At 37.0% G+C, this 14,264-nt stretch overlaps 1 protein-coding gene across 6 annotated transcripts in view; it reads right to left on the bottom strand.

Annotated features, from left to right (window-relative positions):
• Window positions 1–14,264, bottom strand: part of GULP1 (GULP PTB domain containing engulfment adaptor 1) — a 147,052-nt gene that overhangs the window by 63,387 nt on the left and 69,401 nt on the right. For all 6 annotated transcript variants that reach the window (XM_033064254.2, XM_033064256.2, XM_033064253.2 and 3 more), the window contains one exon: window positions 2,830–2,891. In XM_033064254.2, the coding sequence (XP_032920145.1) occupies window positions 2,830–2,891 (62 nt within the window). The remainder of the gene's footprint in view (window positions 1–2,829; window positions 2,892–14,264) is intronic.

Here is a 14,264-nt window from a genome sequence, read left to right as displayed (position 1 = left end):
CCCACCAAATCCTCATTGGTTTACACAGTGCAAACCATGCCAAAACCAGCAAATTTCAAAACAGTGAAGTAGGAGTGGGTGTGTTAGAAAAGAGAAATTCAAGATACTTTTATATTTCAAGGTTTCCTTAGGAGACTCGTTGCTCCTGGATTTTACTTCTAGAAGAAACAGCTCTGCTCATGTTTTCTTGCAGAGAGGATTATGGCCATACAACATCCTGAGGGCGGCATGTTCTAAGAGATACCACAACATTACTAATGCTCTGTTAAAAAGTTCTCTCCAATTGGTAGAGAAAAAAGGCCAGTTATCAACATTGCAGGGTTCTTTTAATTTCCAGTTAACTTTGCTAGGTTTTTTTAAAATAACAATCAACTCATGAACTGTGTTTTACCAACAAGCTGTTTTTAGGAATCAGTGCAGTCTCATGTTTCCCAGTAAGCTCTCCCTGTGCTCTGATCATCTCAGATTAGTGTCAGAGAAATGGAGTCATAAAGAACAGAAACCAGTCTTCCATCTACAATAGTCTGCATCCAAAAAACTATGGATAATACATAGTATTAAATACAGTTCACTTGCTCACGGACAAATAACATCCCTGGTATTACTTTCCATCAAACTGATTTGATTTTCTGAACATGTCATTCTTCACTCACATGATTACTTTTTGAAATAAATCAGAGCAAGTGTTATCTTTTCTTCCCAACAAACACAGAAAGTACACGAACTGAGTGTTAGAGAATTGGAAGTGGAAGAAATTGGGTAAAAATCAATGAGTCTTGTTCAATACTTCTGTTATGAGTGTTTTCTGAAGCTTTTAATCATGATTTCAACACATAGTTACACGTTATGAAATCAATGAGACATTCCACTTAAAAACCAAAATGCTGCAAACACCCAAATAAGGTACTGATAGATACATACCTTCCTCTTAAATTGAAAAGTACTTCAAAACTTCATGAGATTTGGATACTTGAGAACTGAGGTGGGAGTACAATCCAGATTTATTAATTTTATATCTGCATATGCCAGATAACTTCATAAAAGCTGTGCAAATTTACTTCAGGTGTCAGTAAAAAAACAAGATAGGGAATCCCATAACCTTTACACTCCAGTTACAGAGCAGAGCAATTTTTTGCTTGCTTTGAATCAAATAACCGATAGTTCTAAATGAGAATTTTCTGCTGAGATCCAAATCAAAATAAAATGGGTTTTCTTAAAAAACAAAACCAAAATCCAACATATGTGGTATTAAAACTTCAGTTTCCTGCAAGTGTTCTGACTGACCTTAGAGACCACCAGCACAAAGGTGGAGGAGGTCCCAGAATAAACAACAAACAGAGCACAGCTGGAGAGGGCACTTAGGTACATAGCAGCCTAAATCAGTGGAAAGACATTTTGGACCAGGAGTCTTCCTAACCAGGCTGAGAGCAGACTTCCTTTAGACTGGAATTCTCCATTCTTTTCCTCTGCTCCAGAAGATGCTGGTGCTGTTGTTTCTACAGTTAAACCATCTTAGAACCATTTTCTTTATTCTAATTCTTTCTCTGCACAGCTGCACTGACACCTACTCGCCAGATCTGCTCTCAAGCAAGACAATGAAACATGAAAGATGAAGGAAGTTGCTTTTTTCTCTCAAAGAGCAGAAATGAACAGACATTGTTCAGTGCTTTGAAAAAGCCTCATGGTTTCAGCTTGCTTTTAAAACAGATGGCACAGTCACCACAGCAAGTCATCCTCCCTCTCAAGAAGTGTATTATAAAGCCAAGGTGCCTGGCAAGGCTATTCAGTTAAATGGCAATACATCCTTTGGACAAGAATTCAGCTGGAATACAAAATAAAAACACATTCAAAACCTGGCAAGTGTGAGAATGAGACTCCACTTGCCACTGAAAACACTTGTTCTCTGTGTGACAATGCAAAAGAAAATTGCAAATACAAAAGCAGGGAACACTCATGTAGAAATCTGAGTCCTGGCTCGTGAAATAAATATTTTTATATATATATAAAGAAACAAATTTTTAATATTAAGAATTTTCACATTGATTTTTATTAAGACTATTTTAAGAAAGGTTTTTATATTAAGAAATACTAATCATGAATGTCATCGAGAACAGCCCGCAATAGAATTTTATTGAATTGTACTCTCAGTTTCAGCAAGTAATTGCAGATTACTCAGTTTACTCTGAGTTATGCTGATGGCTACATAGTCTCTCCTCCTTTTCCCAAGCCATCTTCAAAACTGGCATTTAGGTAACTATCTAAAACCCTTTAGGTTCTAAGGTATTTAGGTAAGATGCATTTCCTGCCAAAGGATGTCATTAGACAAATTGGAGCATTACTTATATGAACTTATCTCACTGTAATTAGGGTAAGAATGTAAAAGAAAGGCTTCTGGTTTAACTGTGCAAAAATGCCATTACTGTTTACCACATTTCCTGAGTATCTGACATTCAATGTATCCAGCAGAAAGGGTTGTTACTTATTGCCTTTGATATTGTTCAAAAGAAATGTGTGCCATTAATTTCAATACTATTGTAAGCATGCAGCCTGATGTTAAATTCCTTTGCACTCAAAATTTGCATCCATTAAAAAAAAAAAAAACAAGCAGAGAAGGAACACTAGCTTGCTTTCTAGTAAACCATAGTTCCAAACAAGAATCAACTGGCCATTAAAACCAGAACATTTTCACCTGCAAAACAGACATTTACTAAGTTTGTCGTCTTTATTTCATCTGGTAAATCTACATTTCTGCAGTTATCAAGTTAAAAACAAGACAGGATGTGCTGTGTTCTAAAGGTATGAGGAGAAAATAACTTAATATTTTCTTACCTTTGCATTATAGGGAATATAATGCTTTGATAAGGCTTCAGGAGTGTGCATCCATGTTTTGTCTACAGAAAAGCAAAATAAAAGAAGCACTGAATAGGTTATTCAACTGTTAACTTAAGTATAATAATATCTCTGTGGAACAGTTCAACAATCATCCTTTTACTCAAAGAACCAGCTGTCTGAAGTTGTTAGAGGGACTGGAGGGAAATATCTCACACCTTCCCAAACACTTGGAAGAAAGAACCCGGTTCTTTCTGCTGGGCAGACTTTCTATTTTACCCAACTTGGTTTCCCTTAAGAGCTACAACTCCTCCCAAATCTATGAATTGGTCTGAGGTAATTTGCCGTTTTTATCTCTGATCTATATTTTCTGCACCCTGTTGTTTAAACTGTGCATCGAATGATGCTTTTTTGATTAATTAGTTGCTTTTTCTGAAGAATTATCAATACATTAAAGGGACAAAAAAATTTATCCAAGCTGTAACTGAAAGAAGAAAGCCCTAAACCATATAAAAGGAAAAGGATATGCATCAGATTAATAAGTTTTAGATTTTAAGTTCAGATCATCTGGAATTTTTGTATACATATACTACACAAATTTGCATATTCACCTTTAACTTTCCCATTACAACTCTGTAATTCATACTTGTCCTGCTGCATGGTCATAATTCTATAATTATTTGTCAAATACATATTCTCCTCTTATTTTAAGAACATTCTACAGAATTTAAGACAGAATTCCGAATGTTAAGAGAAAGCTTCTTTTTATTAAAACCTTAGAAACAAATTCTCAGAGTTGTCATTTGAGAGAGTTTAAGAAAAAAGTGTTCTAAAATACTAATTTGCATTACCACACATTTGGAAGAATCTGTAACTCCAATTAATATTTTATATTACATGTATTGAACATTTAGTAGTTTTTTCTAACTTGAGACTATCCTGGCTTACATGACCATGAATTAAAGTGCAAATTTGGAACTTTGAATTAAGTAACAGAATAACAGCTTACAGCAACCTTCTACCCTTGGATAGTCACAATTCCCTTTGCCTTCATGGGGAGTTGCAGTCACAGTAATTGTTAACTTTTTTGTTAGTTACACTTAAGAACAATAAAATTCTGTTCACTTTAAACTGTTAGAGTAAAAGCTATGACATTGACACTAAAGCAATAATTAAATATTTTAGATTATACAGGAGCAAGAAAACCGTTAAACAAGATATTCACCAGTCACCACAGTAACAGGATCAGAACTACAAAGCTGGGAGAGTTCTTTTTTCCCCAAGCCAATTTCATTCTAGATGGCAGTAATGTTCAGCTCCATTACTGAGAAGTGATATTATCACTTCCTAATTAAGGAAGAATGATTTGTCCATTCAGCAGCACCCAGGAGGATGATTAAAGTGGCTCTCCCTTTTAACTGAGGCTTGTGATTGGACTGCCAGAACCAAGAAATCATTTCCCAGAATATTTTAACACTGAAATCTGATCTCTACTTTAACATAATATCAAAGGCTGATGTTATCCAAAAGCGTGAACTAGCCATCCCAGTGAATTTGTGAGTTAGGCCTGGTAGAATAAAACCTGTCAGCCCAGGGGATAACCTGAAGCCCAGCCAAGCAGCTGCTCAGTGTGCTTGCTGGCAAGGCCAGGACTGCTCCCTGCCCCAGCCTGCTCTGTGAACACCTGCACAGGGCCAATTTCAACTCCTCTAGGTGCAGGCACATTGCTAATACCAAGGGTTAATTTACCCATTTTCTTCACATCACCCTTTACTAGCTTCAGGAGGGATACTGTCATATTTATACATTTATAAAGGAAAATCTAGTAAAACTAGAGCACTGAACCTCAAGCTCAGTTCTCCAAGAATTCTCCACTCAGTTTATGCCTAGTACCACCACAAACAAGTGACAGAACTGTAGCTTCTAAAGCAATTTTACAAGCAGACACATGGTTAGACTGATACTATAAACGCTAATAACTATTCCTTGCAAATGTTTCTTCCTGCCTTCTACCCATCAGGGTAAATCCAAATCTGAAAACAATGTTACTTAGTTGGGGAGTCAAGTGTGAAAAGCAGGTCTTAATTCAGCATCAGGTAATCTTTCCAATTTTATTATCATTTACAAAGCTTTACCTAAAATGTTCCCGTGAAATCAAGTTGCCTACACCAGCTTCTAAAATGAATGAGACAGATTCCAGTAAGGAATAACACTGCTAAGCAAGTGTTGCCATAACTGTTGGTACCCCTAACTGGGAGAAAGGTAAGGAAATATGGACAGGTGCTCTCAGCTCAGAGTGAAATCAGTAACTTAGCAGGGTAGCAAAAGGCACCTGCTTCCACGAGTCTTGTGCTATTGGTTAAAATAGCCCAGCATTCAGATGTAGATCCACAGACACCGTGACACAGCTACTGAAGATTTCCACTAACAACATAAGGCAGAATTCAGGCTGATAGCAAAGAGACACAAAAAAAAAGCATGCAAGTTGTTATGGGGTAGCTTGTTACCAGCATCTCCATTTGAATTGTAAGGTCTGGTTACAGACTTACACCACCCTCAGCAGCTCTTTGAAGTACTGCTTACAATGAGTTTGATTTCACAGCAGTTGAGAAAGACAAAATTTCAGATATTTCAAATGTAGTCAATCAGAAAAAACAAAAACAGGAAAACCCATAAAAGAAGTATTGGTCAGATATCTGATGCAGATACGGCTTGTGGCTTGCATGATCCCTTGCCTGTTTTAATTTTTAAAGAGTTTTCACAGCTTAAAAGTTAATTATTTATTCTGAAGCAACAAGCAAAACATGAAACCTTACAGTGAAAATCACAGTTCATATTATTATTTTATTAGCTACACAGAAAAGACTTCTGGACACTTCCCAGCTAAATAAAACAGAAGGTCCCAAAGAAAGGAGCGAAAACCCAGATAAAACCAAACCTGACAACCAGCATCTGGAGTTAACAGTAATAGAAAGTGAAAGGACTCACACTGTTACACTGGGTGAAAAGCAGAGTGATTTTAGAGGTCTGAAGTTGTTAATCTAGGTTGCCTTAGAGTTTATATTAAAGTTTTAAAAAGTGCTCAGTTGTTGAGAATCATGAGGTTTTGAGAATTATGAGTTTGAGCCATTTGGAGTCCAACAAAACCTATGTTTAACTGAGGTACAAAATATTGTAAGAAGTCTGAGTATGGGGTGGTTTTGTCACACTCACTGGCACTGTGTGGAACAAGAGGTGCAAAAAAGGGTCACCACTAATTTCAAGGGCACAGGGTGACCCACAGCCCTGATTACCCAGGATTGATAATCCTGTGTGGAGCCTCTCCATCCACAACACCTCAGCATGTGCACAGCATGCTCAGTGTGTGGCACAGACTCAGAGAGTCCCCAGAACAGCAGTACAGTAGCATATCCAGTTTTTAAGGGAATTTGATTTGGTGAGAGCTTCTCAGGTTTTGTTCCCTGCCAGCACACAAAAACCAGTCTGCTAAGAGACGACTGCATCAAATTCACACCGGGTGACCCAAGGATGTGACAGACTCAATTGCCAGGGTGGGGGTGGGAGCTGGGCACTTCCACAGGCACGCTGCTCAGAATTGAGCCTTGTCTCCTTTCAAAGCTGCCTGAACCAGTACTATTTAAAGGGGAGGCTGCTTTCCAATCTACATTTCACAGCACACTGCTGGGTCCTGTGTGAGAGGCACGGCAGAACCCTCAGTGTCACCAAGAGAGCCAGGGCAGAGGGACACGTGTGCTGACAAATCACACGCTGAAGGGAATCGACTTGGGGACTTCATCAAGGACCCTGAAGAAGTGTGCTGCACTCAGAGGAGGATGACATTAGGTTAGATAACAGCACAGCTGACCATTTATCTACCAAAAAGGAAAGTGCTCGCAGTGCCAAGAAATTGGTCTCCCTTTGAGATCAAGTTCTCTGCATATTACTGCCCAAAGAGATTGTAGAATGGCACTTGCACAGTGCAGCTGCCTCCCTACACCCCACTGTCATTATTAATTCATTAACATTAAGTAACATTAATTAATTGCTTCTAAAGTGTTTATCAGAGCATATTAGACCTAGTGGCCACTCATTTCATACGATGAGCAGAGACTCTGATCCTAACTCTTTTTTAGTGCCACAGTGAAAATAAAGTAATTTCTAAAAAGTAGAAACTAAAGCTATTCTTTACAGGATCAATATGATTTGAAATCTTGGAACTGTCTCTTATTCCTCTGTTTTACAAAACTCTGTATGAAAAAAGTATTTTTTTGTGACAAGCAGCCTAATAAAAGTCACCTGAAAATATCATCCTAAGAGATCCATAATACATCTAGGTATTACTGCCTCAGGAACAAACAGCTTACTTGCTTCAGTGTATGCACATAAGTACTCTCTCTTTCATTATTCCTAGATTATCTATTTTTCTGTAAAGAAAGAAAACCCTTCACAACAGGACATGAAAGAAATGTCACCCTGTTAAATAAATTTCTTTATTCTGACTGCAGTAGAAACGGGCAGGTGCTCACAAAGCCTCCTTTATGCTGGTCAGACAGCAAGGTGGAATTTGTCTTCTTGACCACTGCAGGTAACACGAATGGATAGGCTGAGGCCTGAGACTTTAATGCTTGGTACCAGAGTTTTCATCAGAATGCAATACTCAATGTTACTAACAAACAAATCTACCCATGTTATTGCACTGATCAGCTGCAGCATCTGTTCCAGCCACCTTCTAGAGCAGTGACTGAGTAAAGTCAGCAATTCATTAGTTATTAACAGTTCTGACTAAGCAATTGAAATTATGAGTCAGAGCCTTCCCTAGAAACATAGAGAAAAATGCCCATCAATGCACATAGTTCAAAAACAGTTACTTCTGTTATTTTTTCCTCTTTTCCTCCCCCAAACATAAGACATGCTTTGGATGTATATTTATTCTTTGCCAAGAGTTGTATCTCCCTAGAACAGAGTGATCTCGGCAGAATGCTTTGTCTGTGTCCTTCTCCCCTAATATTTAGGGTCTTATAAAGGGTATTAAACAGCTGATTGCTATAATTGCAAAATGATGTCACAGAATGTTGGGTTGGCATAATTACAAAATGAAAAACCTAGTATTTGCATTTCCTTCAACAGTAACATTTGCTGCATAGCCTACACATTTTATACTAGATGTTTTTGAGATATAGATACCAATATGTAAGTTCTGACAATAAAGGAAAATAGTATGAAAGTGAGAGACCAACTGACTGGTGATTAGCATATTTTAGCTTTTGCAATTTTGATTTGTTGATGTTAAGAACTTTTGACAAGTTCATACTCCTAAACCAAAGGTGGGGGGGAGGAGGGGGGGAGGTGAGGAGGAAATCATGGAGAAAAAATAAATCTAAACTATCTAGCCCATACCTCACATGCCTTCTAGTTAGAACCAGAGCTCCACTGCCTTTGATAAAAGCTTCCATTTGAAGTCAGAAGAGAGATGACTGGCATAACATAATTTAAGTGATCACATTTTTGCAAGTTTTCACTAAGATATATGTAGAGATCAAACCTCCAGTTCCATATTTCACTTTTGTAGTCTTGTAGAAAAAGAGTTCAGTGAAGTATTTCAGTATTACTATAAATAAATGTGGAGGAGTATCAATTAAACTTGTAAAAAATGTTTAAAAAGCAAGCTTTTGAAGAACTCCTTGCTGTTAAAGAACATTATGCAAATAGGTCAAAACAAAGGAAAAGAAGCATAAATGACAATCTCAATATACAATTAAAATAGAATTTTAATTTTCTGATTCCAGAACACTGAAATAATGAGATATAAAAGTTTAAGCAGAGCTTTCTTTAAAATTTAAACTGGAAGGAGAAGAAAGGAGCTTGAGTAACCATGAGAGCAACTAAAATATGCATATCTATAGCTTGCTCTTGTTTATGTAGGTACAAAAGCATATATAATGTACATCCTTTTATGTGCCAGAGGGATTTGATTTCACAAAACAGTGTTTTCCTGAGTGATCTATTTTGGATGTTCTCTGCAATTTTCCAACAGCTTCATAAGACAAATGCTTATGACTTCAGGTAGCCATTGTGATTCCTATCAAGGTCTGGTTGCTACACCCCTAATTTATATTACACAGGATAAATGTTTTGCCTTTCACTAGGATACTCATCCAAGTTGCTCGAGTATTTAGGCTGCAGCTGTGTAAATTTCGATAGGATAGAAGCCAAAAAGCTTCAGATTCCTTCCATGCTGTTCCCACTGCAAAGCCAATACTTGTGCCTATGGTTCAGCAGCACACATGTCCTCTGGAAAGGAGTTCCTGAGGTTTCGGAGAAGTAACAAATTTACTGTTGTAAATAGCACTGTTAACCTGCCTGGAATATTCCTTACAGCAGCAAGAGATAAGATCAGTTCTGCAATACCTTTCTGAAGATAACGCAGATAAAATAAGCAACAGGAAATTATCCTCCTATTCTCATGGGACCAGAAAGAAAAAAATCAGGCTCAACTGCACACACCCAATAATCCTTTAGAGAAGGTTTCCAAAGCCCTCATAGCTAATGTTTTCTATTTTGTTTATGTGAATAAACACCATGGTAAAATCAAGTCTAAATTGAGAACAATGAAAAAATTTATTTTAGATACAAATACTCCTCATTTGTATACCTGCTCTGAAGACATACTGTAACCTTTTTTTTCCCCTCTTAAAAAATTAGAGCTGTCCCTTCTGTCTTCAGAAAGGGACTATACTATGTGTACAATTTAATACATGTAAAGTTGCATACAAATGTTTGCAAACACACACAGGATGTCAGACTGAGCACTTCCCACCAAGAGAAGCCCACTGGGTCCTTGCCAAATGAAGGTGGAAACCCTGCAGGTCACCTTGCAGGTCTCCTGCCACAGTCTAAGGAGAGCAACAGTACAAACAAAAAAGTTCCAAAAACAGAGTCAGAAATCAATCCAAAAAAGGGATTTGACCACTGAATATTGGTTTTCCACATGACCCCACATTTAGAAAGACAAGGAACAGTACTTGGAATACATATTAGTTCTTTGTGAAGATATTACAAAATTGTTAACTGATTTTTGTGTCCAGCTGAATACAGAAATATTTGTTATACCACAAAACAACCTTTTCCTCCCACACTTTACTCCTGAAAAAATTTTCGTTCAAAAAAAATCTTTTAGGCATCAAGCAACAGCTTTTCCTGTGGTGGGGGCAGAGGAGGAAATGTAGACCTAGATTTGATTTATTGAGTTGTTTGGTTTTGGGGTTGTTTTTTTTTTCTCTCCCATCTGTAAGGTGAATGCTTTTATGAAAGAACAAAGTGCAACCACAATAATATCTGAAGACTACAGTGGGGGAGCCTGGGGTTACTTATGCTCCTGTAAAACTGCGTATGTTTTTTATCATAACTCTTAATGTGGAAGTCCAGCACACAATAAGCCTTTGTTTAAGTCACTGATGTGAAATAGGCTCTGACAGAAGCAAAGTATTTACTTTAGGACTACACTTATCCCCATCATTCTTTTCGACATTTACTTATTGTCTTCTCATTAAAAGAAAATATAAAACAATATTTTTCATCTCTGGAATGCACCATATGTTTATAATAAAAATAAAGATGATATTATAGCCAGCCCATTCACATAAAAGGGCATTCTATAACCTTTGATTGCAGTATTTTACATGTCAGCCCCTGCCCATTAAATGCACCTGTCTGCACTTTCATAAATAAGACTAATAAAAAGCCATTGCACAGAAATGTTATTGCTGAAATTTATGATTTAAAACAGGTAATTACTTCAATATACCCTATTTGGCATTACAAAGACCATCTACATCTCAGGGGCTGGCAATTGGGAGCAATTATCCACCTTATTAACTGTTACCACATGGGAAAAAAACCCAGAAAATTTAGATTCCCAAATACATTGAACTTGATATCATTAGAAAACTAAGGCTGACATTGTTTATGAGATGAAGGAGAATCATTGGAGCGTAAAAAAGAAAAAACTTAACTCAACTGCTACAAGCTCCACACCTTCACCCAGTTTCAGCCATTGTAATTCAGTAGACATACATATCTACATTTTTAGCACTGTTTTGTGTCACTCAAAGTTCCAATCTTTAGCTCACAGAGGCTTTGGATTACAGTCATGCCATAATTAGATATCTCTGTCTGGAAGGAGCAGTAGCTTTCTTTCACATTTCTGATGAGGCAGAAGCCAGGAAACACTAGTTATTTTTTCCTTACTTATGTGCACCAGTTCTTACACTAATATCTTTTAATAGAAGGATGCAGGATGAGTAAAATGTGCCAAACTCATTTATGCAAAGCAACTCCATTCACTAAAAAAAAATGAGCAAAATAAAGCCCCCATAGTTAGCGTTCTCTATTTTGTTTATGTGACTAGATACCATGGCAAAATCAAGTCTAAATTAGGAACAATTAAGTAATTTAGATACAAATATACTAAGAATGAGAAAAAATTACATAACATAGCATTTAGAGAGATCTCTTATAGGGGAATTACATTAACATCTCTAAGCTACTTAAGGGTGACTGAATTTGTCAAGATGCAAACATATTTTAAATTGAACAGACTTCCATCTGCACTACAGACTTTTTTCACCACAGCATTTTCAAGTGAGCATGCTACCACATGTGACTTTAAAAGAAAAATTGAAAATGAAAAGAGGACTCTTCAAAATTCCTTCCCTAAAACTGGAACACATAAAAAAGCAAGATTCCAATAGTGTGACAGACAGACAAACATTTTCCCAAGCTTTGTGACAACAACAAAACAAGAACATATATATTGTTCATCAACTTGTTTTTGTGGGAGGAAAAAAGCAATCCTTAAAGAATACATAATTCTTTTGACTGTAATTTACTGCAGTCTTTGATCAATGAGTGGAAAACAGAACTTTTACTTTTGTACAGTTTGTACAGTCAGAGTATTTCTGCAACAGAAAATTTTTTCCACAACACACCTATTTGTTAGTCCAACCAAACTACTCAAATCAAGAGAGCAGCTATGTTGCTTAGAATATTTTAAGTTGTGTGTTTAAATATGGAAATAAAACAGCAAGTACTGATACCAGCTTTAAACCTGAAATGAACTTTTTTGTCAGTATTAGTGCCTACAGTTTTTTCCTGTTTTACAAGCTCGTGGGGAACAGAAGAGACCAGATATCACAACCCAGACTGCTGAAAAATTCCATTTAGTTATCATTATCTGTATAAGTACTTTCTGAAACAAGTCAAATTTGTTTAAGCTTCACATTTTCTTATTTTTCCATTGTCCCTTAATGATGAAAGATGAACAGCTTGATTTTTTTGAATATTATTTTTAAGCATACCAATTAAGCCTTCAACCAAAACGACTATCAGACAAGCAAAAATAATTCCAACTGAAATACAAGCAAGCTCTCCAGTTCTGGTTTGTACTAAATCTTAGGCTGTAAAACAGCCAATGGCTGTGCCACTTTTTAAAGGCCAGAGCACTCAGCACACCTTGTCAGCTCAAGTGGCTATTTCATGCCCAAACCATGACCCTCAAAAATAAACTTGCACTGAGTACTGGCTGCAGATCTGATATCTGCAGTAAAAAACTGTGCCTCAAAATGAAGTATTGGTAATGCTGAAAGTGAAGATGTGTGCTCTCAAGAGCACTTCTCTGATTTATGACAAAGCTGCTGTTCCCATAGCAGATTCCCTCCATAAACACTCATGCCACACATCTTATCTATAGGAAATTCTTGCCTGTAAAGGATCAGGATTAATTTTAAAAAGAGCTCACTTTCTGTCTTAGCAACTAGCATTTCATGGCAATTATTTTGTGAAAGCACAGGTTGCTATCCAGTCTCCAACAGAAGAAAAAGGGGGCGGGGGGGTGGGAAAGTAAAGAAAGCTTTCTTTTAGTGCTTCTTTTCTTGATTTGTCTACTAATGTCTGTAAATTAAATAGTTTCCTGAACATTTAGAAGAAAATTTTCGTAGGTTGAATTAGGTGACGGAATAAGAACAGAGCTCATCAAGACCAGCACTGCCCCAGCCACTGTAGTGCCCAGTTCAAAAAGATGGGATCTATGGCAGGAAACTACCTCCTCTGTATGAATCCTGTTACAGGACCCACAGCCTGATCATCACAGTGAACTTTAGGGGACATTTATTCTGTCAGTCTGCCCAATTCAGATATAATCTCTGGCTGTTAACAAAGTATCACCTACATCCATTTAAATTCCCATCACAATCTTAGAGATTTAAGGCATTGTTTTTGTAGCTCCACGGTAATAGAGTGCTGCAAATTTGTAATTCACATAAAACCTACCAGCACAGCAGCAGGGAACAGGTTTGACGTTAGCGAACTTGCTTGACTGTTTGAGAAACCACAGTCACACAGTTAATGCCTCGAACTATCCACACTCTTGTGTGCAGAAGAAGCCACAAATAATGCACCAAAAATGGAAATAACTTTCTGTAAGATCTGGGTGGGGAGGGGGGGGGAAAGGCAGGGGAATCAATACTATAAAGGAAGTTCAGCAATTGACACTGCTTTTAAATACAGTTATTATGCATGAACACTGATAGACCTGAGTTCTTTTGAACTTCATTTGCATTAAAAATATGTAATTTTCACTTATTCTTGACAATTGCTTAACTGAAACTTGTTTTTTTTTTCCCTAGAGTAGGAGAATGGAACTGTCACAAGTGTTGCTATGAGTAAAATGGATGACAGCATTAAATTCCTCTGTCTCCTTAGGTTCTGAATCATTATTAGGAATCCACACTAATTGCACTTCATTGTACCTGACAGCTTTTATTAGATACTTTTTTCTTGGTGTAAAGAAAACAGCACACAAAATTAACTGAACAAAACAAATGTCTCTGAATACAACGAAATTCCAACAGTTTAGTTAAGGACTTAGTAAGAAATTCATAAGAACTTTTTAAGAAGAAATGAACACAGAGAAGTTAATTGAGACCCCTCAAACGATCCCAGGAAGCTGAGGCTACAACTTCACAGTGCATGATAAAGGCAACAGGCAGAAACTGCCAATGGCAATATGAAATAATTACAGTATTTTAGCATTCTGGTTCCAAATCAAAACTCTGTAAAGTATCCAATAAACCACAGCTGATCTGTTTCTAAATCATGGCAGGCTGAGCTTCCAATGGTACCAGAAGTCATTTCAAAAAAAAAAAAAAAAAAAAAAAAAAAAGGGAAAATAATTCCATGGTCTCCTAGACCAAACAATCCACAACCCCCAAGTTTCTTTCTCAGTTGTGATAAATCAATCCACAATTAAAGAAAAATGAAACAGTTTCTCAAATGATCTGGAAGAAGCCTGGCAACACTATCAAGCACCTGGAAGGTACAGATCTATTGATAGCAATGTTACAATCACCTACGAAAGGAAATAAATCAGTGCTTAAGAG

Source organism: Catharus ustulatus, chromosome 7, assembly GCF_009819885.2.
Source record: "Catharus ustulatus isolate bCatUst1 chromosome 7, bCatUst1.pri.v2, whole genome shotgun sequence".
In the NCBI taxonomy this organism is placed as follows: Eukaryota; Metazoa; Chordata; class Aves; order Passeriformes; family Turdidae; genus Catharus; species Catharus ustulatus.
Note: the sequence above shows the minus strand (reverse complement) of the source record. Positions and strands in the feature narration are given on the sequence as shown.